This window comes from Marmota monax, unplaced genomic scaffold, assembly GCF_021218885.2.
Source record: "Marmota monax isolate L192 unplaced genomic scaffold, Marmota_monax_Labrador192_F-V1.1 WCK01_AAM20220418_F8-fsc00007, whole genome shotgun sequence".
Taxonomy (NCBI): Eukaryota; Metazoa; Chordata; class Mammalia; order Rodentia; family Sciuridae; genus Marmota; species Marmota monax.
The window spans coordinates 31,813,406-31,839,832 of NW_026692781.1; the positions used below are offsets into that span (position 1 = coordinate 31,813,406).

A 26,427-nucleotide genomic window follows, 5' to 3' on the forward strand; every position below is an offset into this window, starting at 1 on the left:
GAAGGGCCGGTGTGCTAGAGAGCGGCGATGGACGGATTCACCAGAGGTGGCAGCAACAGGCCAGCTTTGCTCTCCAGTCCCTTGCTTGGAAACTGCTAGGTGGCTTCCCATCGGCTTCCTTTCAGCGGGCACAGGCAAGCAGAGGGGTGAAAGGTCATAAATATGGCGCTTGCTTCCCGTCTGCTACTCAGTCCGCTGTTTTCTGGGTCCTTTCCCTGCGGGCTTATCCGACTCCGGGCACCCGGTGTGGCCGAAGTGAGGCTGCGGTTGGCCGGGTTTTGTTACTTCTGCAGCCGCCGCCTTGGCTCCGGAGTGGCGCCGTTTCCTCGCAGCACTTGCAACTTGGAGGCCCTGGTGCTGCCTTCTCGGGGCCGCCGGCGACCCCTGCTCAGCTCCCCGAGACTCCCCGCAGCCCTCGCTGCTTACCCTGTTTGCTCTCGGCGCGACTACAGCACGGAGGAGCAGCCCCAGCAACGCCAGAAAACCAAGATGATAATTCTGGGATTCTCCAACCCCATCAACTGGGTTCGGACTCGAATTTATGCATTCCTTATCTGGGCCTATTTCGACAAGGAGTTCAGCATCGCAGAATTCTCTGAGGGGGCGAAGCAGGTTTGTTTCCCTAGGTGACTGTTCTCCTCTCACGCATTCAGCTGTTACACACAGAAGTGTTTTGATTGGGGTCACCTCACTCAAAGTCAAATTAATCAAACGTTGGTGGTGACACAGACACCAAGCCCTTCGGACACCTGGGTGTGTTTGCATGGTCGCAGAGGAGGTGTCCCAATAACATGCTAAGGTGAAGTCCCCCAGTGGTCTTTTTCACTCTACAGGTTTTACATCAGACAAATGGATTTGAGACCCATTCCTGCCACTTCAAAGCTATTCGGTCTTTTTCGGGGCATGATTTTCCAAATTTGCAAAATGGAAAAGACACATAGTAGACACTCCCGAAATAGTTACAGAATAAATTGAGTGGAAGAGATTATGGTGGGGAATGAGATAACACTTTCAAACTACTAGAATATCATTTCGGTTAGAAAGTCAAAACTTACTAACTTTTTTTTTCTTCTTTTAAAGAGAGAGAGAGAGTTTTTTAATATTTATTTTTTTAGTTTTCAGTGGACACAACATCGTTATTTTATATTTTATGTGGTGCTGAGAATCGAACCCAGCGCCCCGTGCATCCCAGGCCAGGGCGCAACCCCTTGAGCCACATCCCCAGCCCTTCCTAAAACTTTTTGACAGGACCCCCCACCGCCTCCACAACTGCTTAGAGGATAACCTGGGGATGAGTAGTTTTACCCTTTCAAACAGTTTGCTGAAACTATCTGGGCTCTGATAAGTGCACAGTACCCAGCACACCAGGAATATTTAGCTTTTAGTGATTCATAGCCCCCTGACTTTGTTATGGCCCTCTTTCTGAGTGACTGATAATACCTTGCCTGACACTTGCCACATAATGGTCACTTTGAACCCTGAGATTATTTGCAGATTTTGTGTGTACATGCATTTTTGTAGGATCAAAGGCCATCTCAATCTTAATAGATTCTCTTAGTTTGTCATTCCCAAACATCATGTAACTATTGATAAACAAGTCAGTTTATTTTCCATTTAATACCTACATAAAGCTTATAATCATACCATCAGTATGATCATTTTACAGTATTGATATTTTTTACTCCTAATTTATTTCCAATTATTTTTATAATCTCAGCCATTTAGTTATGTCACCTTTAATAAATATTTTTAACTTTATGTAATCAGCGCTAGTAGTAACTCCTGTTTCCTGTGTCCCTGAGTCAACTCTTGACTATTATATGTTTATAAAAAATAAACCAAAGCACAGTTTGATTAATATGTCTACTCAGCATCATGATAAAGTGTTAAGTCTCTGCTCATGTCGGGTCTCAAGGTCAGTTGTTGGTGTGATCCTGCTATTTTCTACAGTGCCTGCTAATGACATGAGTTTGTCCACCTTAACAGATGTGATTGTACCAGCTCATTTATGTGTTGGTAAGGAATGCAAATCATCTCCCCACCTTGAGCAGGAATCAGGCCTTAGCCCCTGTTTCTCTGAATACATAGAGATTGGAGTACTTTTTGGATCACACTAACCTTGTCTGTTAACTTTTTTAGCCTCTCTCCTTGAGATTAAACTATTTCTATTCCATCATCCAGTCTTTGTGTACTTTTTTTTTTTTTTAATCTAAGTCAATTTGTTGTTGACAACTATTCTGATTTTCAAAAAGACTGTCTGGTGTCAGCATATTGTCTCTTAAACCTGTGTTTCGGACCAAGAAAATCAGTTCTTCAACACCCAAGATAATTTCTATGGTTTTATAAAAGAACATGACCAAAACCCCTTCTCTGTAACTAACTGTCATAATGCAATTATACCTCTGGTGTGTGGGTATAATTCTAGTGCTTGGGAATACTTTGATGTAAAATCAGCTAGTTTCTCTACCTGCATTGTCTTTCTCTTTTTCCTTAGTTTAATCTTCCAGAAGTTAGATGTTGTTGGATTTTGACTGTCAGATCATATTCAATAAGATTTTTATTTTTTAATCATACATCATGAAATTGAAAAGATACCTCTTCTAGTCTAATCTTCCTTTACATATGCTGAAACATTTCCAGAAAGCTGAAAAGATATCTCAAGGATGTGGAGCTAGTAAGTACAAAGCCTGTGTTGCACTGTACAAGCAATCTTATTCCTCCAGCATCACTGGCATCTGAGATGGTTACATATCATCTAGGCTAGCATTGAGGAATTGATGGCCCAGTGTTCTGCCAGCCTTATGTTAGCTTCACAGACCCTGCTTGCCATTCCACATGACGTGATATCTTCCCTATCATTGCTATCAAACCATATACTGTTTTTTATATTGTGTACATTTTAGCCTTTCTTAAGAAAAAGAAGACAATTTCCTAGAAGCCTCTAGAGGTTGAATGCTAGTAAGTTACCAGAACTTTAGCAGGGCAGCTTCTTAATGATTCACTGTTTCTTTTTAGAATAATTTGCTCAGGTGTGATCTTCCTTGGCTATACAAATTAGACTCTAATGGTTGGGTTTCAACAAAAATGATTATGGTCTTTGCTTCTTTTGCCTAAATTATCACCCATCTTTCACATGAAAGCTTACCAGAACATGCAGTATCTCTGAATTCTGAATGCCTCCAGGATGTTTGCAAAGAATCCATGGATTAATCTGGATGAGTTCATTTTCTCAAAGTGCAACTCCACTATTATATTAATTTGCTAGGGCTATTATAGCAGAGTAGCATGGACTGGGCAGCTTCAACAATAGAATTTCAGTATCAAGGTATCAGAAAGGTTGGTTTTTCCTGAGCCTCTTGCCTTGTCTTGCAGCTGGCTTTTGTTCTTGCTCTATTCTTGCATGGTCTTTCTTCTGCATGTTTGTGTCCCTGGATCTCTGTTGTGTGTCTTCATTACCCCCTCTCATAAGAACACCAGACAAATTGGATTTAGAACCCACCCTAACAGCCTCATTTTAACTTAATCACTTCTCTAAAGGCCTTATGTCCAAATACAGGGGATTAGGATTTCAACAAAAGAATGAAAGGGACACATTTCAGCCCATAACAATTAGGCCATATCCTCTGTCTGATGTGTTTATGCATCTCTTTCTGCCAGTTTTTCAGATTTCAGTGGAGACATTGCTTCTTTTAGGAAGCCCTTTCTGGTCCTTCCAGGTTAGGTTAGGTGGCTCTTTTGAATCCTCTTAAATCATCATCTTGTTCTTAGTTCTGTCATAATTCTTGAACTTGTCAGTTAACATGTCTTGCACCCTAGGTAGACTGAAAGATTCTGGAAGACAAGGAGGGTCTTTTTTTTTTAAATTAATATATATTTTTAGTTGTTGATAAACCTTTATTTTATTTATTTATATGCAGTGCTGAGAGTGGAACCCAGTGCCTCACACATGGTAGGCAAGTATTCTACCACTAAGCTACAACTCCAGCTCAGAGGGTCATAATTTACTGTTGCATTTCTCATTGTTAGGAATGTGGAGAATTGCATTCACTCCCCGCTACCTTTAAAATGAGACCTCCTCTTTCAAAGTTAGGAGCTATCAACTGTAAACTTTTTCTCTTTCTACTTTCGTAAACATACCTTATCTTTCTCAATGAGGTTCAGACTGCAATCCAGATTTCTAGATTCCCAGTACAGTTTAGAGTTTCATGCTTTCTAACTGCTACCTATGTGATTAAGAGGTGGGTTATATATTAGTCAAATGGTTGTTTACTTTATCATTATTTTAAAAGAAAATATATATGGAGTATTTTTATTGAAGTATCTAGTGTGAACACCACCACATGCTATCATCTTCCAGGTTCTGAGACTATAAAAACAGTCAGCTAACTTTAAAGAAGTCATGCCTAACATTGATCCATTAGTATTTGACATTATTTATCACCTTTACCATAAAATACCCTTTGTTATTATTAGCCATTTAGATATGAACATTGTATGGCATTTTGAAATAATAATTGTCACTCTCCCCTCCTATTTTTTTTTCAAGGCTTTTGCTCATGTATCCAAGTTGTTGTCACAGTGTAAATTTGATCTATTGGAAGAACTTGTGGCCAAAGAGGTAAAATAAACTTTTAATTTTTATTTAAAAATAAATATATGACTCTTGCAATATAATGATACACACTCTTAACTTATAGTTAAAAATAGTGCATGTAGGGGTTGGGGATGTGGCTCAAGTGGTAGCGTGCTTGCCTGGCATGCGTGGGGTGCTGGGTTTGATCCTCAGCACCACATAAAAAAATAAATAAATAAAGATGTTGTGTCCACCGAAAACTGAAAAAAAATAAAATTAAAAAAAAAAATAGTGCATGTACCATCAACCAAAGTAGAATCTGAAATTGTCTCATACTCCTTATGAGTATTTTGGGTCATATAAAAGCTGGAATGGTTGCACCTACTTGAGGCATAAATAAGTAAATGTTATGTCTTTAAGTTGCTGTTATGTGTAATGTTCTAGTAGGAATTACCTAGTTGAATATTTAGATGCCTTTCAGTGTTGCCTTTGAGGATCAGTAGATATAATAGTAAATTTAAAAGCAGATTTAGAAAAGTTTATTCTATAATAAAGGTCATATTTTGAAATATTTTCAAAAATTGAATTGGTATACTAATGGTTTGTTTTTCCCAAACTTAGGTGCTTCATGTATTAAAAGAAAAGGTTTCTTCACTACCTGATAACCATAAAAATGCTCTTGCTGCTGACATAGATGAAATTGTCTATACATCAACTGGAGACATCTCCATTTACTATGATGAGAAAGGTAATGCTGGAGTAGTCCATCTTAAATGATCCCCAATTGTTCAGATGAGCTTAAGTAGTGAATAATCACAAAAATAGTAATTTTGCTGTACAAGCAGATATTTTTAGAACTTCAAAAGAAATGATATATTCACTCTTTAAGACCTAGCTCTAAAAAAGTTGAGCTATGCTAATGGTTTTAATGCCTTTCTATGTAGGTATTTTCCCTACTGCTGTGTAATACACAAGAGAGAACATCATCACATGCTTTGGAAATTGTCTGTTTAGGACAAGCTGCTTCCATGGTGCAGATCGGAAATATTTGTTTCAGATCTCCTAACTTGAAGGAACAATTGAGCATTTTAAATTTACAGCTACACATTATATGGAAGGAGTAAAGAGTAAAAGAAAAAGTAGATACTATCAGCTCAAGACTGATATAATATGGAAAAAAAAAATGTTAACTATAGAACTCCCAGATTGGATTTAGGGATAATGAAAAAAGTTGAAAGGAACCTTAGTGGTTATCAGTTCTTTTCCTTGTCCATTGAGTACACTTTCCCTATAGCATTCCTGAGAATTCATTGATTCCTTCTACACAGATTTGCATACGTAGTATGTGCCAGAGACATCAGAAATCTAGCCTCTGCTTTCATATTCCCAAGGCAGTATGATAGAGGACTCAATGGTTGGAAATTTTTAGTGCACATATTAATTTGAAACATTTGTAAAAGTATTTTTGGTGATAAAAGTATTTTATTCAACCCTAATATTTCATATTTCATCCTGGCACTGTGGTTACTGATTTTTTACATAGGATATTGTCAGAATTGCCTGACAAAGCAGAGTAAATCAGGGTGGAATAGAAGCCTTTTTTCTTTTGGGCAATTGAGCATAAGTTAATTACATAGCAGCAAAAAAAAAACAAAAGAAAAAAAGTGATTTTTCCTGTTTGTTTTTGTCTTGACAACAGATACCTGCTGTAAATTGTTATAATTTTTAAAAATGCTATAAATTGGGAATATTCCATGTAGTGTGCTTAATAAAGTATATGTTGATAAACAGTAGCTTTATTACTGAGATGCAGAGATGAGGACAAATATATCACAAGCCCAAAGAAAATTTTCTAAAAATAAAGTATCAGGGCTGGAGTTGTGGCTAAGTGGTAGAGCTCTTGCCTACCATGTGTGAAGCACTGGGGTCAATCCTCAGCATGACATTAAAAATAAATAAATAAAGGTCTATCAGCAGCTAAAAAAAATATTTTAAAATAAATAAACAAATAAAGTATCAATCTAGGTATCTTAACAGTATACCAGAATTTGTATAAACTTTGATCTATAATAGCTATATAACTACTGCCAATTTCTGATTTTAGTCTGGCTATATGGATGATAGATTATTGTGATTTGTATTTGTGTATGTGTGTGTGTGTTTGTTTTTTTCTCTAAGGAAGGAAGTTCGTTAACATCCTGATGTGCTTTTGGTATCTAACCAGTGCCACCATCCCCAGTGAAACTTTGAGTGGAGCCAGTGTATTCCAGGTTAAATTGGGGGATCAGAACGTGGAAACTAAACAGCTTCTTAGTGCAAGCTATGAGTAAGTGCAATCGTGCTTTGGTGTTTCCTTTCTCTAGAAAATGGAAGGCCATATGAAGGTATGAAAACTACAGATAGCTTTAGGAAGAAAAGGATTAAAATTTAATACGTTATTTATGAAGAAAAAAGGTCATAAAGACACTGAATATGAACTAGGAGTGTAAAGAAATTAGAAAGAGGTAATATTGCTGAATTTTATCAGAGGGTATTTCAGCTATCTTTTACTGAGTAACAAACCACTCCCAAAAGTCAGTGGCTTCAAACAGCCATTGATTTCGCCTTCTAGTTCACTACTCAGAAACTATACAAAGGCTCAGGTGTGGGGTTTTCTCTGCTTCACTTGACATCATCTGGGGTGGCAGAGGCAGGAGGATTTATTTCCACAATGACTTCTCTCACATGTGGCACCTTGGTACCCCTTGGCTTCTCTACAGTACACCACTCTCCAGTACCTCTCTTCATGGCTTGGGCTTATGGTAGTTTCAAGCTAGTCATATCTTTTACCTGATAATTATATTCTAAAAGAAAGAAAATGGAAACTGCTAGGCTAGCAAAGGGATATACCCAGAATTAAAATAACATCATTTCTGCCAGTCTCCTAATAAAAGCAGTCACATGACCTGCACAATTTAAAGGGTATGAAGCAAGCCACCACTTTATGGAACAACAGTCATCAGTGTCACATTGCTGAATACACCTGGGAGGGAGATGTGGTTGCAGTCATCTTCAGAAAATAAAATCTGTCATAATTGTTATGTGGAACATTCATTGTTTATTGATCATTTATGTGCCAGATCTTGTGGTAGGGGTTTAAATGCAAAACTGAAGGGACATTGCCTTTAAAGAGATACTTGTAGAAAGTTAGCAACTTATTTAAAAGAAGTATTATATGTTTGTGCTGATAAAATTTGAAACTGAACAACTGGGTCAAGTCCGGAAACATAATTTAATATGTCTCTTTAATTTTTAAAGAGGATACTATTAGTATATTGCCAAAGTTATACAAATTTGCTTTAAAATAACATATTCCAAAAGTAACCTAAGAAAGAAAATGTTTTGTTTCACTAAGGTAAAAGAGAATTATATTCTCATTTGTTTTATTTTTCTTAAAAGAAGTATTTTTTTAATATTTATTTTTTTTTTTTTTAGTTGTAGTTGGACACAATACTTTTTTTATTGTATGTGGTGCTGACGATTGAACCCAGGGCTTTGCGCGTGCTAGGCGAGCACTCTACCACTGAGCCACAACCCCAGCCCAAAAGAAGTATGTTTAAAAAAAAAAAAAAAAAAAACTTGCTTTATATATAATTACTAAAAATATTTTCTATATTTAAATACTTATTTCATGTAAATTTTTGTTTATCTCTTTTTTTTAATTATTTCTTTAGTTATAGGTGGACACAATGTCTTTTTTTTTTTACTTTATGTTGTGCTGAGGATTGAACCCAGTGCCTCACACATGCTTGGCAAGCGCTCTGCCTCTGAGCCACAACCCCAGCCCTGATTATCTCTTTTTAAAGACATTTTTATAATTAAAGATCACTATCAATACTAAATCTTGTCTCTTCTGCTATTTTTAAGATTGATTTAATGTCGCTAAGTAAATTCCACTGCTTATTACTAAATTGGTAACAGTTATTTGAAGAATAGCTTTTCCTGTTTACTAGATCTTATGTTTAAAATGCTATTTGCCTCACCAGAATCCAGTATATTTCTGCTTATATTAGACAGGATTTAACTAGTATTTAGTAACAGAATTATATCCAGGTTTCTTTCAGGGGCTAGCAGATGTTGAACATCAAAAATATTCACTTCAGTTGAGAATGTACTGCAATTTGGCCAGTATATTTTTATGATTGAATTGGCAGATTAAACTTTTTTGTTTTGATTTTTGATTTACCACTATTAAATTAGCTTACTGTTAAAAACTGCCTTTAGTACACACTTGCAATTTATATATTATCCAAGAAATATTTGGACTGATGCAAGGTTGACATTTGTAATGTTTTTCTTAGATTTCAGAGGGAGTTTACACAAGGAGTAAAGCCTGACTGGACCATTGCACGGATTGAACACTCAAAGTTACTAGAATAATCTTTCTTGGAAAAAATCAGCTTATGGACTTTTAGCAACTGCTATAAAGAACTAAGGAAGAAAAAATTTGGATCTGATCTTCACTTAATCAAGTGTGTGGATTACTTTTGTATTATTTTGAAATACTCCTTGCAGTATATTGACATGATACAATAAAGCATTTTCCACAGATTGTTATCACCTTCTTCAAAAGAGGTCAAAGTGAAAAAAATCACAACACATTATTAGTGTCAAATTTAATATCATTTCTGACTCTATATCTCTACAAACTAATAGACATGATAAGTTACTAAAAAAAAAACTACTTAGCAATTTCTAAATTAAGAGTCCTTAAATAAGCTATTATGGCCAACACATTTATACCATTAATCCAACAGTATGTAAAATTTATTTTTTAAAAGCACTGCTAGTATTTGTTACTTTCTGGTCTCTAGCTAGATAGGAAGGATGAATGGATTTATAGCAAATTGTCCGTTTCAGAACTGAAGTAGGGTACTTGAAGCATACCAAGGCACTTTGAGGAAAAAAAAGAAAAGAAAAAATAGAACAATGCCTCAGCCACCTGTTGTTGGTCTAGCATTCTTGTATTTGGAGTCCTGGAAGTTGGAGTAGGGAGACAAAAATGACTGAAATTTTCCCTAATTGATAAAAACTATAAGCCCAGAGTTAAGAAATTCAACAAGCAAACTAAGACTTAAAACAAAGAAACCTCATCAAGTACATCAAAATGAAATTATTGAAAGCAAGCAAAACAAAATTGTAAAAGCAGATGGAAAGGCAGGGGGAAAAGACATTTCATACAGAGGAATCAAGATAAGAATGTCTACATATTCCTCCAAGTGAGAGACCTCCATGTAATAAGTGCTGAGAGAAAAACAAAAACTCCTGCTGTCCCAGAATTCTGTGTTTAGCAAAAATATTCTTCACAATTAAAGATAAGATTTTTCAGAAAGAAAACGTGAGAGAATTTGTTAGCAATAGATACATTCCATAAGAATTCTTAAGGACCCATGGACAATATGGAGTTCAGAAATTGACCTGTGTATATATGGACAATTGGTTTTTGATAAAAATGCCAAAGTAATTCATAAACAAAAGATGGTCTTTTCAACAAACAGAATTACCATTTGTTCACGTAGGAAGTGAACCTCAATTCTTGCTCCATTTTGTATACAATTTTAGTGTAAAACTAGATTTCAAATGAATCATAGACCTAAACAAAAGCCCAAACTAGAAATTCTAAAAAGAAGAAGGAAAAATTCTTTGCTCTCTTGGAATAGGCGAAATTTCTTAGATCATAATATAAACCATGAAAGAAATTTTCAAAATGAAATTTATTAAAATTAAAACTGCTCTGAAAGACACTCGTTCAAGAATCAAAAAGCAATTCACAGATTAGGAGAAACTTTCTAATATATACATCTGACCAAGGACATATCTAGAATATATGAATAATGCTTAGAGCTCAATGATGAAAAATCAAGTAGCCCAATAAATATTGGGCAAAAGATTTGAATAAATTTCTCCACCACTGCAGAACTGGTGATTGAACCCAGGGGTGCTTCACCACTGAGCTACATTCCAGCCCTTTCTATTTTATTTTGGAACAGGGTCCTGCTACATAGCCCAGGCTGGTCTTGTACTTGGAATCCTGCCTCAGATTCCTGAGTAGCTACAGACATGTACCACCATGCCCGGCTTTGTATAGAGTCTTTATAAAAGATACTCAAGTTGACAAGAATGCTAAACATCCTTAGACATTAGGAAAGCAAAACACAAGAAACTGCTATAAATCCACCAAAAAGGCATAAATTGCTTGCATTAATCTTTTTTTCTGTTTCCTATGACATAACCACAGACTGGGTGAATTATTAAGAAAAGAGGTTTATTTTGGTTTGGTTCTGGAGGTCCAAGGTAGAGGAGCTGCATTCAATGATAGTTTTCTTGTAGGACCTTACTTGGCTAGGTATAGGAAACACCCATGTGCCTGTCCCCTCCCCCTGCTCTCTCACTTTATATTATTATTATTATTATTATTATTAGGTACTAGAAATCAAGCCCAGCCCAGGGATACTATATTGCTGAGCTATATTCACAGTCATGCTCCCAGCTTTTAAATTTTTTTTATTTTGAGGCAGGCTCTCACAAAGTTACTGAGGCTGGCTTTAAACTTGTAACCTTCCTGCCTCAGCCTAATAAGCCACTGGGATTACAGACATGTGCAACTGCACCCAGCCTGTCCTCTCTCCTGATAAAACCACTTGAATTCAGTCATGGTAGTTAATACCCTATGACCTTATGCAAGACCCCATCTCCAAATACAGTAGATTAAGCCCACCCTCTTAATACCCCACAATGGGGATTAGATTTCAACACATGAAGCACCAAGACACATTCAAACCACATACTAATCATTGCTACTGCCAATACCAAGTATTGGTGATGACATGGAGCACCTGGAATTCCTCACATATTGCTGGTAGGAATGCAAAGTGGTGAGAGCCACTTTGGAAGATAGTTTGGCAGTTTCTTATAAAGTTAAATATACATTTACCATAGGATCCAGCAATTCTATTCCCAGATATTTACCCAAAAGAAATGAAAACATAACATACACATAAAAACGTATATGAATGTTTATAGCAGCTTTTTGCTTAATGATTCCAAACTGGAAAGACCCCAAATCTTCAGTAGATGAAAGGATATACAAGTGAGTGCAGGAAGCCAGACATAAAAGAGTACATATTATACTTGTTGCATAATTTTATTCCTGTGAAATTTTAGAAAAGGTAAAACTAGTTTGTATGACAAATAATTGCCTAGGGTTGAGGCTGGGTGGGAGAGATGGTTGTGAGATAGATCAGTTTGATTTGCTAATGTGTACAAGAGAGATTTTGGGGGGTGATGGTAATTGCATGTATCTTGATTGTAGTGTGGTTACACGGCTCTATGAAGTTGTGACTCATCAAACTGTGGACCTAAAGTGGGAGCATTCTGATATGTTAATCATTTTATGTGTTTTATGCAAATTATTCCTAAATAAAATGTATAGCAAGAAAAATAAGTTGTAGGAAAATAAGATGAAATGTTTATTTTTATAAAGTATAAAAAGCTAATCTAGATTCCATCTAATCTTAGGCCTAATCTTCATATTATTTCAGTTAATCTTAGATGAAAGATATCTTAAATGAAGTAGATAATAGATAAGGTACATATTACTAAAAATTGCAACATGACATCAATTTGAATATACATTTCTAATTCAGAGATTTAAAAATGGATGAGGAATGTGTGATTTATAATCAATGCACATGTTTGTTTGTAAATTATATTTCTGCTGGGGGTGGGTGGATATCTAATGTCCAGATAGATGATGGTCTTTGTATGTGGTTTCTTAGTAAAAGAAAGCAGTCTTTGGGATCAATTCCAGGTTTGAACAACAACAACAAAAAAAATGAGATATTCTTGGGCAAGAAAGCAGGGAAATGATCAAAGATAACAAAAATAATGTTGAAAGGACACAGTGGCCAACTTGAAAGGGCTTCCATTGGGCAAGGACAGCCAATGTGAACATCAATAAGAATAATGGCTCTATGGGCTGAAATACATCACATGTTTTGAAAAGCCGTTAGTTCCGAATGTAATTCCAAACAAAAACGTTTTGGGATACCTTTGGAAGTCATTAGGGCACTGACTCATTTCATTATTATAAAAATTGATAAGGATTAAAAGTCAAGCATTTATCACATCTGGCATGTACAAAATTATTCCAGTTATTTCCTGTTATGTAACAAAATTTAGTAGATGGCAATCATTTTACTCATGAATTGGAAATTTGGGCAGAGTTTGATTTGACAGTTTTCTTTCTTTATTCTTCTTCTTCTTCTTCTTCTTTTTTTTTTTTTTTTTTTTTTTTTGCTTCAAGTTACATTGACTAGGGTTATTTATGGCTCAATTTGATCATTTTGAGGATTTTGTTAAGCTTTGCTCGGGTCTACTTACAGTAGCTTTTAATCTATGTAATAGAGTTCTGTTCCATTTTAAAGAGGAGCATGTTCATAACTGTAACTGATAGTGTATCAAATGAATAAAATTCATGAATGTGTAGTGATTTTTAAGAAAAATAAAGGTTTGGGGCTCTGTTTTATAGAAGAATGCCAATAGAAGGTGATAAAGAATCATGATTTTGTAAACTATAATGTAACACTGATCCATACAAGGATCGTCGTGTGTATTAATTTCTTGTTGTTGATGTAACAAGCTACTACAAAGTGGTGTACCATAACATTGATTTATTATTTTTCAGTTCTGGAGACCAGAAGTCCAAAATGGGTCAAATAGGATAAGACTCTCTGCTGGCTAGAGGGAACTCAGATTAATTCCCCAAATTATAGGATTTCTCTTTTTGCTTGACTTCATAGAGTCTCATCATATACCTCAGTTTAATTATAACTAAATATTATAAAATGATGATAAGAATAACTAAATGTTCTCATTATCATCATTTTAAACTATGGGACAATTGTGTGTTTCTAAAAAATAAGGACATCATCTATAAATTCATAAGAAGCTGTTATTAATGTATTCCATAATGTGATCTAATTTTTAAACTATATTTAAAGTTCCACTGATTGTCTTTAAAATTATTGTTAAGTATCAATATCCATTTTAAGTTTACATATTGCATTTGTTTATTATGTCTTTTCCATCCTTTTTAAAAATTTAGAATGTCTCCCATCCTTTTTTATGACATTGCAATTTTGAGGAGTATAGAGTAGTAGACATACAATAAGTTTCATTTCCTGAATGTGTTTGATTATTTTATTGTGGCATCATTTCTTTATGCTGTAAGTTAGAGCTAAAGCTTATTTAAATACAGATTAAAATTTTTTGGTAAGATTATCTTATAAATTATTTGTGTACTTTAAATTATATAACATTAGTTGGTATATAATTTCTCATTGTCCCATGGTTTAAGATGATGATAATGAGAACACTTAGTTATAAAAGTCATTAATAAGTAATCTGTGAGGTGATGCTCTGTTATGGTTTGGATATGAAGTTTCCTCCAAAAGCTCCTACTAATGCAGGAATATTCAGAGGTAAAATAATTAGATATTAGATTATACAGAGTTGTAATCAGTCAATCCTAGATTGAATGGAATGACTGGGTGTTAACTGGACAGGTAGTCATGACTAGAAGTGGATTCCTGGGGATATGCCCTGGAAGGGTGCATCTTCCTGGTGGCCCTTTCCCCCTCGTCTCTCTATCTCTACTTCCTGGCAGCTTCCCTCCACCATGCCCTTCTGCCAAGATGTGCTGCGTCATCTTGGTCCAGATCAATGGAGCCTGCCATCTATAGACTGAGACTTCTTATATCATGAGCCAAAATAAACTTTTCCTTCTCTTAAGTTATTTTTGCTGGGTATTTTGGTCACAGTGACACAAAAATTAACTACTAAAACAGATAACATCAATATTCTGCTTAGAAGCAACTTTTTGCAAAGTATGGTAGGCTGAAGGACCCACACCCCATTCCACATCCTAATCACTGAAACTGTGAATATGTAGTCTTAAATGGAAAAACAGGACTTTGCAGGTATGATTCAATTAATAATCCTGTGATCGGGAGGTTATTCTGGATTATTTGGGTAGGCACAACGTGAACACAAGTGTCCTCATAAGGAACAGGAAGGTCAGAGTTAGAAGTACACGTCATGATGAAAGTAGAGGTTGGAAGGACATGGGGCTATGAGATTGAAGAATGTGGACAGATGTAGAAACTAAAAAAGATGAGAAACAGATTTTCCCTAGAGTCACTTAAAAAAATGTAGGCATGTTCATCCATTTTGGACTTCTGGTCTCCAGAACTGCAAAATAATAAATCTATGTGTGGTCAGCCATTAAGTTTGCAACATCAGCAAAAAGAAATTGACATACAAGATGTCAATTCATCCTTGTATGAATCAGTGTTACAATATACATTGTAAAATTATGATTCTTTTATTCTGTGCCACCTTCTATTGACCTTCTTCTATAAAACAGAGCCCTACTCTTTTTCTTAAGTATCACTACAAATTTGTGAACTTTTATTCATTTGACATAATATCAGTTACAGTTATTTGTGCTGGTGCTTAAATATTTTCCAGTTTTGACAGTGGGAGCCCCTGTAACCTGTCCTCACAGCAGATTGAAGACTCCTGTGACCTGATGTTAATCTTTAAGTACTGTCTTTTCTGGCATAAAAACATATCCTAGAATATTTCTCATCTATTTCTCCAAGGAGTGATGGTTTCTTGAATGTGTTGAGTATGGTGAAGGTTCAAAATCAAGATTTGTTCATCTTGAGGAGTATTCATATTCTAAGTATGAAAGGGAATATTCATGCTTATGTCTATTTGATATTGGAATCAGTTATCTAAAAAAATTCTGGGAATGTGAAATGTGGTCTGTTTGTCTTTATTTCTGAAATAAATAATCCCTTTCCCATTACTCCCTGTTCTTTTGTTTGCTTATTGCATTTATGTCACCAAGTGACATTGCAGTATTTATTTATTTGTATGTCTTTTAAATTAAGGCAGGAACTTTTTCTGTCTTGTTCTTGCTATATTCCCAGTGCCTAAAACAATATTGGACACATAATAGAGCTCAGTAAATGCTAGTTGAATGAATAAATGAGCATGCCTTACTTTTACTGAACTTTCTAGTTTGCATGAAAGGAACATTTTCTTTCGCTTTTGATTTGATGCCCTAGCAAGCTGTTTGTCATTTTTATTATGTACACTCCCTCTCTCAAGGAGTATATGGTATTGGATATGTGACCTTGCTTTTATAATCCTATATAAATGTCATTTATTCTAAATACCACATGGTGGAGCTAATTGTGTATGGAATCTAAATGTCAGTATTGGCAGGAGGTTTGAAAAGATCTGAAGCCACTGAGGAGTGGGAAGATTGCTTTGCTTACTGACAAATTTTTGTAGATAGATATGTAGTGAGAAATTGCTCCACACAAAAAGGTTTTACAAATATAATTTGTTGATGTTAAAAGATTGACATGGATGGAGCAAAGTGAAGGAGATGTACCCACATCTCTTTGATTGCTGGAACCATAGATTATACCATTCAGTGTGTCTGTGATTCCTCCCATCCTCTGAATGCTTCTTTTAAATCATATGATCATCAATCAGAATAATATAGAATGCTGCAGTAACAAACAACCTCTAAATCTCAATATATTGAAAAAAGCAAAAATTTTGTTAAATTTCTTGTTCAAATTACATGTCCAGTAAGAGATACGGTAGCTAAACATTCTCTCTGGATACAGGCTGATGGGAAGCTATTACCTGATACTGTGGCAAAAAATATAATTCTAAAGGATCTTGCATGAGCAATTAAATGTGGAACTTGGAAGTAATACAGTTCCATAGCCAAAACATGGCCATACTCCACCACAGGGATCCAGAAAGTACAATTGCACCGTGTTCCTGGAAGGTGGAGTCTGAAGTATTTGATGAGGAGCGATGATAATTACCACATACAAACAATAATTGTTTCTCTTGTTTAACCTTAGGAATGGCTACTTTAGAAGCCAGTAATCACATACTACTCTATTAGATATAGCAGGAGGCTCAGAAGAAAAGGGAATTTCTAGATATTTGGTTATATGTTTTTAGCTGAGAATTAGTAAATACTGTGTTCCAGGACCCTGAGGATGATGGTCATTCTTTCTGTATGTCAGTGATCACACATGTCAAACCAGTTTGAAATGAAAAGGACTATAGGGCACTTGAATTCCATTTTTTTTTCATTTGATGAATTCTGCCAAGGTACATTATACCCCTTAGGTTAATGGGGGCACCAAATGACATCACAATTGGTCAACTAAGACCTTATGTATGGTTGATTTGATTATATTGTTCATTGGTTCAAAATAATGATTTTAAGAAACTTAGACATATGAATGCTTGATCTTGTCACTTAATCTCATGATATGAACAGTTATGCAAATGGTTGGTGTATCATTTAAGGCTTAGTTCTGACTATGAAACAAAAATTTTTAAAAATGGTGATTTAAATAAATAAATTTATTTAAATAAAAAAATAAATAAAAAAGGTGATTTCTCTTGCACTAATAAAAGTCCAGAGATAAGCTTCTTTGGGCTGTTATGCCAATTCTACATAGTATTCAGGGATCCAGGCTCCTCTAGTTACAACTGTCCTCCTTAGGTTATGACCTTTGACCTCAGTACAAAATGAATGATGGAGCTTCAATCATCATATCCATGTTCTAGGTAGTAAAACGGAGGAAAGGAAAGAATGGGAAAAGGGTATATATCTTGGCTATCTTTTAAGATGCTATCCCCCCACCAGAATACACTTAATTTCACTGATGAGGAATTAGTCATATGGCTATACATAATTTTGGTGAGACTAGGAAATAGTTTTTTAGCTGAGTGTATATTGTTGCCTCAAAAAAAAAAAAAATTTAAGAGGAGGGGAAGATGATGTCATATAGATGACTAGTCATTTTTTCTGCTTTTACTTGAGTCCTGAACCAGTACGACCCTGCCAAATCACAGGCAGGATCACTTTTCCTAACTTCACTGAGAGCCAGTGCTTAGAGATCCCGTGGTGGTATATAACTGGAGTCTGGTAATAGTCTTAAATACTTATATGAAATAGAGGAGTCAAAGAAAAATTTTTGATCAAACTGATACATCCAGATCTTTGATGGTTTGCATCCTATTGTTTACACCATATACTTTCCTGCTGGAGGACCCTGGTTAAGTTTATCCCATCTTCAAAGATGGAAACACCCCATCCTCCCATTTTGTAAACCAATCAGTCCAATGAACATTCATTCGAAATGTACTTAATTACTTGTTTAGTAAGTTACAAATCTAGCTCACTCTTACGTGAGAAGATGTAGGCACGGACATCCTACAACTGCTACCACATATCTCACTACTGCTGCCTTTTCTGAGAAGTAGACAAAGCATTGTGCCATACTTTTTACTTTCATGTAAAAGGATCCTCCAGAATAGTAGTAGAGTCAGCTGATCAGCTCCTTTATTGACTCTTCCTTAGTGCTGTAGTTTGGATCTTAAGTGGCCCCCAGGTCAAAAGACTTGCTCCCCAGATCTGTGCTACTGGGAGGTGGTGGAAACTTTAGGAGATAGAGCCTAATGGGAAGTTCAATGTCCATGGCGATGTGCCCTTGAAGGGAATTATGAGGCCCCATTTTCTTTCTCTGTCTCCTTTTTCACATCGTGGCCATGGGTTGAACAGCTTTACTTGGCCACATACTTCCCACTGTGAAGTGCTGCCTCACTACAGGCCTAAAAGCAATGGGGCCAAGCAATCATGGATAGATACCTCCAAAACTATAAGCCAAATAAACCTTTCCTCTTTATAATCTGATTATCTCAGATATTGTTACAGTAAAGGAAAGATGACTAACACACTTAGTCTCTGACTTTGTGATACAGAGCAGCCATGGGCAAAGCTAGATGGGTTCAAGAGCACACCTGCCTTCCCTGCCCACATCCTTTCATCCTGGCTTTCATACTGCCTCTGAATAACCCTTTATATTCCAGAGAACAGGAAAACACCATGTGGTTTTATCTCAAACCAAATTCAATAATGGACCTGGGTAACCAATTCACTGCTAGGAAAGAGACTTCCTGTTATTGCTTCTTAAAGCAGAAAAACAAAAAATTTAAAAAGATGAAAACAAAAATCCAACTTTAAAACCAATTTAAAGTTACAGCACATAAGCAATCACATATTTTAGTTATCAAGACTCAGAGGCATTTTTTCCCTCTGGAGAGCTCACCAAGAAGTAGTGTTGACCAAGGGAAGCCATTCTGTGAGGACTCATTGGAGTTTGACTCCCTCCCCTTCCTCCCTCCCATTCCTTCTAACCTCCCATTCTTTCTATTTCTCTCTCACAGCAATGTGGTCGCTACCTTGGCAGCTCTTCAGGAACCATCCCCTCTGCCAGCTATGTTCTTTGCTCAGATCTTCAAGGGCTGATCACTTGCTATTTTTCAGTTTCAGTTGAAATATCACCTCCTCTAAGACTTTCCTGACCATGCAGTCTAAAGCAATGCCAATCCATCTTTTTCTATCCTGTTACACTGTTTTGTTTTTATCATCGCATTTATGGTCTACTTATATTTATTCATTTATTTATTTATTGTCTGTATCCCCTCCTATTAGAATTTCACTTTAGCAGCTCAGCACATAGTTATAATATTCTGTGCTTCATTGGTGTTCCATTTTAGGGCAGGGAGTCTTAGTCTCAGACTATTAACATTTGGGACCACATAATCATTTGCTGTGGGAAGCTGTCCTGTGCATTATAGAATGTTTAACGATATCTCTGGCCTCTCCCCTTTAGATGCCTTTCTATTTGCAGCATTTTTTTTTCCCTGGGGAACAAAATTGAATGTGATTGAGAAGTATTGGGTTAGCTGTTGACTTCTTGGGATCTCAAGAGGCAATACTGTCTTTGAGGAGTGATAGCGAACAGTTCTTATGGAACATGTCTATTGGTAACAGCTTCATATTTTATCTCTGAAGAAGTCTTTTTTCATCTTTATTTTTTAAAAATTTGGCAATAATTGAAGGTTTACAAGTATTGGGTGCACTAGGAGCATTGCATTTAACATTCACAACCCTTACAATGGGTACAATGGGTATTATTTTACAGAGAGTGAAACTGAGGTACAAAATAATTGAAAAACTAGTCTAAGTTTATACTACTGGGCAGCAATGAAGCCTGGGATCCAAACCAAACAATAGGCTCCAGAACTCTACACTCACAGGAGTAGGCACTGCTGTTGGAATCTGTGGCACTACCCCTGATGATAGAGACTGGACTAGAAATGGGCTCCCCACCTCCAGCAACCAACCCACACTGCCATTCATTCAGAGTGAGCGTGGGTAAGTGGTGACTTTCCTCTCTAAGCCTTAGTTACCTCTCTCAATAATAATAACAATAACAGTAAATTCGATGCAGGATTGCATTAGGAATTAAATACAATAACACATGTGAAATTATTTAGCTAGTTTCTGGCAAACAATAAGTTCTGAATTCATTTCCCCTCTCCTTCCTTTCCACTTGGCTCTAAGCTGCAAGCATTGAAAGCAGATCCTAAAGAAGTTGGTCAGACAAGCCCATTGGGAAATATAACCTTAATTCAATATGCAAAGTTTTGCTATTATTGACCAACAATAATGGGGAAATCAGCCACCCTCAAAATAGCCTGCCAGGCTGGCATTTTGGTCCCTTTGCTAATAACCAACAGCACCAGCCATCAGCACTTTTTTCTTATATCTAAGGTTTTTAAAAAATCTGTACTGATTAGATGCCATGTGGCCTGGTTGACAAGCAACCTCCTGCTCTGTTTCTTGATGTGTCAGTGAATTAATTGCCTGATCTATTGTTTTCTAACATGGCCAATTGAGTTTTGGGGAGAATAATAATAGTCTTTTGCCCAGCAGGGGGCATCCTTTGCAAACACAACTGAGTTGTTGCTCAGGCTAGCTGGAAGAGTGCCACCAAAAACTGGGTACCTTTGAAAAGTTTGTTTAGAATAGGTTCTTGAGGTGCCACAAATCTCCATAAATTTTGAGAACTACAACGTGTTTATTTTTACTTGCCTCCAAGCGAAATTTAGCATTTTGTTCAATTATGAATATAGGCAACAAATCACAGATATTTGCAGATCCTACTACACTTATGGCAGATATCTTAAAATATTGTTTACATCCTTCATTACTTTAAAATTACAGTAGCTATAGAACATGCTTCTAGATATTGTTATTTAGTGCATTAATAAAGAAGCACATATAGAACCATATTACAAATGTGTGATTTGTGTTGTTGGTATTTTAATAACTGCCTTTTAATATATGTTTTGTTGTGGTTTTTGTTTGTTTGTTTGTTTTTCCTGATACTGGGGATCACACCAATGGCCTGACACATTCTAGGCAAATACTCTTCCACCAAGCTGTTCCCTAGCCCAATTACTAGTCTTTTGAAATCACTATTTTGCATTGTATTGTTATATATTTTTATTTAGTTTAAAACAATATTCTGAGAAAGATTATGTGGAGTTTATCACACTGTCAAAAGGTTCATGATACCAAAAAAAAAAAAAAAAAGGCATTACACATACCTGGCTGGGAGGCTACTAGGATGGTCTTTGAAGAAGTGAATCTTGAATCTTTGTCTTTAATAATTTTTAGTCATGACTCAACTCTTGCCCTTCCATTTCTTCTGGTAACATAAACATATGCCACACTTATATCAAACTGTTTACTATCATGCTTGGCAGAGTATAATTTACATCAGAGGAAATTTTGGTGTATTCAGAATTATGTTGACTAAATTTCAGAGCATCCAGTATGCCTGTCATCCTGGCTTTGGGAAGGAAGAGGCCTAGCTTTCCCAGCTGCTTTCACATTTTTGTTATGCTTGATTCATTTCCAGGGCTCAGGAATCTTCTGAAATCACTGAGGTTTACTTGCTTCTCAGTGAGAAGCCTCAGCACCCTGGCAGTGTTTCTTCCAGAATCTTCTCTCCTCCTACTCTCATGAAAAAGATTTTGAAATGCTTATAACAGAAGGGAAGGGAGAAGTGGGAACTTACATAGTTTCTTACACTCTATTCTTCTTTGTTTACTTTCTCTCAGGGAAGTAAGACCACGCTGGAGGGACAGTGCCAGACTGGGCCAGACTGTGTCCAGTTTTCCCATCCAGTCCAAATGGTTTATCCTGGGCCTTGGCATCTGAGGGCACAGGACCAAGCAAACCCCATGTAGCACTGTCTTCTAGCACTTTTTCTTCCCCTTTCTGAATCTCTCCCTTTTTCTGTGCTGGGCCTTTATGCCACCCCTTCCCCACTACTCCTCAGGTCTGCCCTTCCATTTCTAAATCAAACCTTTCTCTGTTAATAACATAAACAATAAGAACCGCACCCTATCAAAGGCCTATACCACATAGGTACTGTGTGAGGTATCTTCTTACATAACCCCTATTGTGTATTGATGTATCTCTCCCATTTACATTCACTTAGAACCTCAGAATTTGACTTATTTGGGTTTTTTCAGATGGAGTTATTTAAGGATCAAGAAGGGATCATTCTGGATTAGGGTGGGCCCTAAATCCTATGACTGGTATTCTTTTGAGTAAGAAAAAGACATGTAGATACAGAAGATGGCCCCATAAAATCAGAGGCAAATACTGGAGGTCTGTTGAAGTCAAGGATGCCTGGGATCACCAGAAGCTTGAAGAATTCTTCCTTAGGGCCTTCAGAGGGAACAAACCCTGCTGGTACCTTGATTTTGGATTTCTGGTTTGCAGAAACATGCTATTTCAAGCTATTCCTGCTGTTTTGGGTACTTTGTTATGACATATGTAGCCACATAACACATCAGCCAATAAGATGGACATATTACACTCATTTGTCAAATGAAGAAACCCAGGCATAGAAGCTAAGTACCTACAAAGATGTGCATAGCCAGTGTAAAGCCCTGGAATTTGAATGCTTATCTAAGTAACGTCAGTGCCTTCCTACCTCCCTTAGTGTTGGATTTGATGAACTATGATTGTTGATTAAAGTAACACATTCAAGTTTGAAGGAATTTGAATACTTGTCTAAGTAACATCAATGCCTTCCTATCTCCCTTAGTCTTGGATTTGATGAACTGCGATTGTCGATTAAAGTAACTCACACTCAAGTTTGAGGAGTAGTAGGACATGACCTGTGGTAGCTTACCCAAGGAAGGGAAGGGTTGAAATAGGAGCCGCTCCCAAACTGTGTTTTGCTTAACTGCTCTTGGAGTAACTACAGGGAATCTGCATTTCAGTGCCATTCCCTGGGATGGTTGCTTTCCTCTTTCACTTTTATTTCCAGCTGGACTGTTTTAAGGGGTTCTAAAATGAGATGTCCAAAATGAGGAGTTCAGATCTTGCTCTGAGGCAGGCCACTTGTCATCACAGCAAGACTTGTTTCCCAGCAGATTATATTAGGAACATTTTTTTTTTATATTGCTGCATAAATTTTTATTTTCAAAGACTATGTTGACTACAGGGTGTTTTCACATTACATTTTATATGGCCAAACATTAAGTACAGATTGTTGTTTCATCATGCCTTTTGTATAATTAAGTTTTTAATGGAAATTTATCATTGCTTAATCCTTATTTTTAAAAAAAAATTCAGAAATTAGTATATTCTTATTGCATATTATGAGAAAAATATTCCCTAAGATACCATCTCACTCCAGCTAGAATGGCAGCTATTATTAGGAACATTTTTATAAGCCAAAGTGGCTCAGTAAAAGTGGTAAATGAAGTCATCTGTTGGTGGAGAACAGAGAGGGCTTGCTTTTGTCCAGATGCACAACTTTTTTTCCCTTGTGGGAACCTTTCTAACAAAATGGAGCTCTATCCTTATAAATTCAATACATTCCAGTGGCTTATGCAGGTCCTGCCCTACTCCACATGCTTGGCCCCTCAGAGTGGAGTGTAGATGCCTTGGAAGCTCTCCACTGTGGACCTCAGGTAGTGTTAGCATACTGCCTGGCCTGCCTGTGGCTTGCTATGGTGATACTGTCAGGGATTCAATGATGTCAGGTCAGTGGGCTGAAGGACTGGCAGTTTATCAATGTCCCTGTTCCTGGCTTGTCAAAAGTTACAAAGTTGCATACTGACAGGAGAGTTTTCATTTAAAAACTAGAATTTCCAAGACAAGATCAATTTCAGTCTTGGCAGTCCCGCTGCTGTCACTTCCAGTGAAATTCATCACCAGTTCAAATCCCAGCTCAGTTCTTACCAGGTGGGTGTCCTCAGGCAAGTTCTTGAGCTTCTCTGTGCTCTGAACTTTTCTGCTGTGACAGTATTAACTCATCTCAAAGACTTGTGGTACACTGAAAATTTAAGTCAAACAGGAAAAAAATAAAAATGGGTAAAAGCAGAACTATGAAAAAAAAAAACATGTTCTCCTCTCCCCAACTCAGTATGGAGGGTAATCATCAGATGTGGATATAGCCAGAGAACTACTTGCCAAAAGGAAGAAGAGTTTCCTAATTGAGTTTTTTAAAAAAAACCAATGATTCCCTTCTCCCCAGTCTAAATCCTAGAAAAATAAAAGGGAATAAAAATCTATGTTGAGTTGACATATTTTTTTTTGTACTCATGCACAGATTGTCTTCTATCAGTCTGCTGAGATCAGGGGCCTATAAATATTTAAGGGCAGTCTTTATTTCTAGTTGTCTTTGAGCCAGGACATTTGAGTTCTTTTATGTTAGAGCTCCTACTGTTTTGCAGAAGAGACTACACTGCCAGCTGGCAGGGAGGGAAAGAAGGTCTGGGGGTTTCAGACTTTGGTTTCCTCATCTGTAAAATGGGGATGACAGTTCTTACCTTAGATGGTTGTTCTATATTTTAAGGATGTAGAACTATGCCTGGTACTTAAATCCCATGTTAACGTTTGAGAGATAGCAAAACTTTGTAATGAAGAGACAATCTCTCTATTAGACTGCCAGGTTTATTTCCTGGCCTTCTCTCAATATTTTGTGACCCTCTTTCCCTCTGCATAAAAATCAACTCAAAATGGATCAAAGACCTCAGAATTAGACCAGAAACTATGCCAATCTTAGAAGAAAATGTAAGTTCAACACTCCAGCTTTTAGGCACAGTCAATGACTTTCTCGATGGGACCCCTAAAGCTCTGGAAGTAATGCCAAGAATCAATAAATGGAGCAGCATCAAATTTAAAAGCTTCTACATAACAAAGGAAACAATTTTAGTAATGTGAAAAGAGAACCTACAGAATGGGAGAAAATTTTTGCTAGCTACTCTTCTGACAGAGGATCAACATCTAGAATATATAAAGGGCTCAAAAGATTTTGCACCAGTTGGGGATAGTGGCACATGCCTTAATTCCAAAGGCTAGGGAGGCTGAGGCAGGAGAATTGCATGTTTGAAGCCAGCCTCAGGAACTTAGCAAGGCTCTAAGAAACTTAGCAAAACCCTGTCTCAAAATAATAATTAAAAAAGGATGGGGGGCTAGGAATGTGACTCAGTGGTTAAGCACCCTTGGGTTCAATTCCTTGTACAAAAAAAAAAAACTTTACACCAAAAAAATCAAATAACCCATTTAATAAATGGGCAAATGAACTAAACAGACGCTTCTCAAAAGAAGAAATAAAAATGGCCAAGAAATATATAAAAAATGTTTAATATCATTAGCAATTAGGAAATACAAATCAAAACAACACTGAAATTCTATCTCACACAAATTAGAAAGGCAGTCATCAAGAATACAAATAATAAATGCTAGAGAGGAGGTAGAGAAAAAGGAACACTTATACACTGTTAGTGGGATGGTAAATTAGTGCAACCACTATGGAAATTAGTATGGAAGCTCCTCAAAAGACTAGGCAAGGAACCACCATATAACCCAGCTATACCACTTCTAGGTATTTACCCTGAAGAATTAAAGTCATCTTATTACAGTGATACATGCATACCCATGTTTCTAGCAACACAATTTAGAATAGCCAAACTGTAGAACCAGCCTAGGTGTCCATTAATAGATGAAAGGATAAAGAAAATGTGATATATATATATATATATATATATATATATATATATATATCACAATGAGGTTTTATTCATCCATAAAGAAATTGAAATTATGTCATTTGCTGGAAAATTGATGGAACTAGAGACCATCAAGTTAAGTGAAATAAGTCAAACTCAGAAGATTGTATGTTTTTGCTCAGATGCAGAAGCTGGAGAGGAAAAAGGAAAGCAAAGTGGGAGTGGATCCCCTAAAAATCAGAGAGATCAGTAGAGGGAAAGAACCAATGAGCAGAAGGCACGGAGGGAAGAGGAAAATAGTGGGGAGTGATATTGGCCAAATTATAGTTATATTGTGTACATGTACAGAAATGTACCAATAAATCACATCAATATGCACAAACAATAATGCACCACTAAAAAAGTGTGGAAAAATATTTTGTAACCCCGGGTGAGTTACTTATCAACTTGTTCATCATAGGGTTGTTGCAAGGGTTAAATTATATGGGGCTGGAATTGTAGCCCAGTGGTAGAGTGCTTGCCTAGCATGTGTGAGGTACTGGGTTCAATCCTCAGCACCACATATAAATAAATAAAATAAAGTATTGTGTCCATTTACAACTAAAAATATTTAAAAATTAGTCTGTGTGTGTGTGTGTGTGTATACAAAATCACTTAGTGCCTGGCACAGGATAAAGTAAGAAAATAATTTTTATTATTATTTTTAAAAATTAGTGTTACATATTATTTTTGTTACTGTTATCTTAAAATTGTTATTTTTATGAGATCATCCAATTAAGTTAGTAGCAAAGCCATAAATAAAATTTTTGACTCCT

General features: G+C 36.4%; 1 protein-coding gene across 3 annotated transcripts; it reads left to right on the forward strand.

Moving 5' to 3' along the window:
- Positions 1-19: 19 nt before the first annotated feature.
- Maip1 (matrix AAA peptidase interacting protein 1) lies at positions 20-15,485 on the forward strand. Of its 3 annotated transcripts, none has more exons than XR_009227051.1 (6): positions 20-612; positions 4,547-4,618; positions 5,195-5,321; positions 6,752-6,899; positions 8,914-9,084; positions 13,299-15,485. XR_009227051.1 is itself a non-coding variant. In XM_046447320.2 (5 exons), the coding sequence occupies exons 1-5, from the start codon at positions 163-165 to the stop codon at positions 8,990-8,992; spliced, it is 876 nt and encodes a 291-aa protein (XP_046303276.1). In that variant the 5' UTR covers positions 20-162; the 3' UTR covers positions 8,993-9,163. The 3 variants fall into 3 exon arrangements, 1 of the variants encoding a protein (XP_046303276.1); XR_009227052.1 differs by lacking the exon at positions 13,299-15,485 and adding an exon at positions 8,048-8,162 and having other exon boundaries at positions 8,914-9,163; XM_046447320.2 differs by lacking the exon at positions 13,299-15,485 and having other exon boundaries at positions 8,914-9,163.
- The last annotated feature ends 10,942 nt before the right edge of the window (positions 15,486-26,427 follow it).

Excerpts from the sequence above, each read along its gene's own strand:
- Maip1 (XM_046447320.2), top strand. The coding sequence starts at position 163 with ATGGCGCTTGCTTCCCGTCTGCTACTCAGTCCGCTGTTTTCTGGGTCC. Across the intron at positions 5,322-6,751 it reads CATTTACTATGATGAGAAAG|GAAGGAAGTTCGTTAACATC; the intron begins GTAATGCTGGAG and ends TTTTTCTCTAAG. Across the intron at positions 6,900-8,913 it reads CTTCTTAGTGCAAGCTATGA|ATTTCAGAGGGAGTTTACAC; the intron begins GTAAGTGCAATC and ends TGTTTTTCTTAG.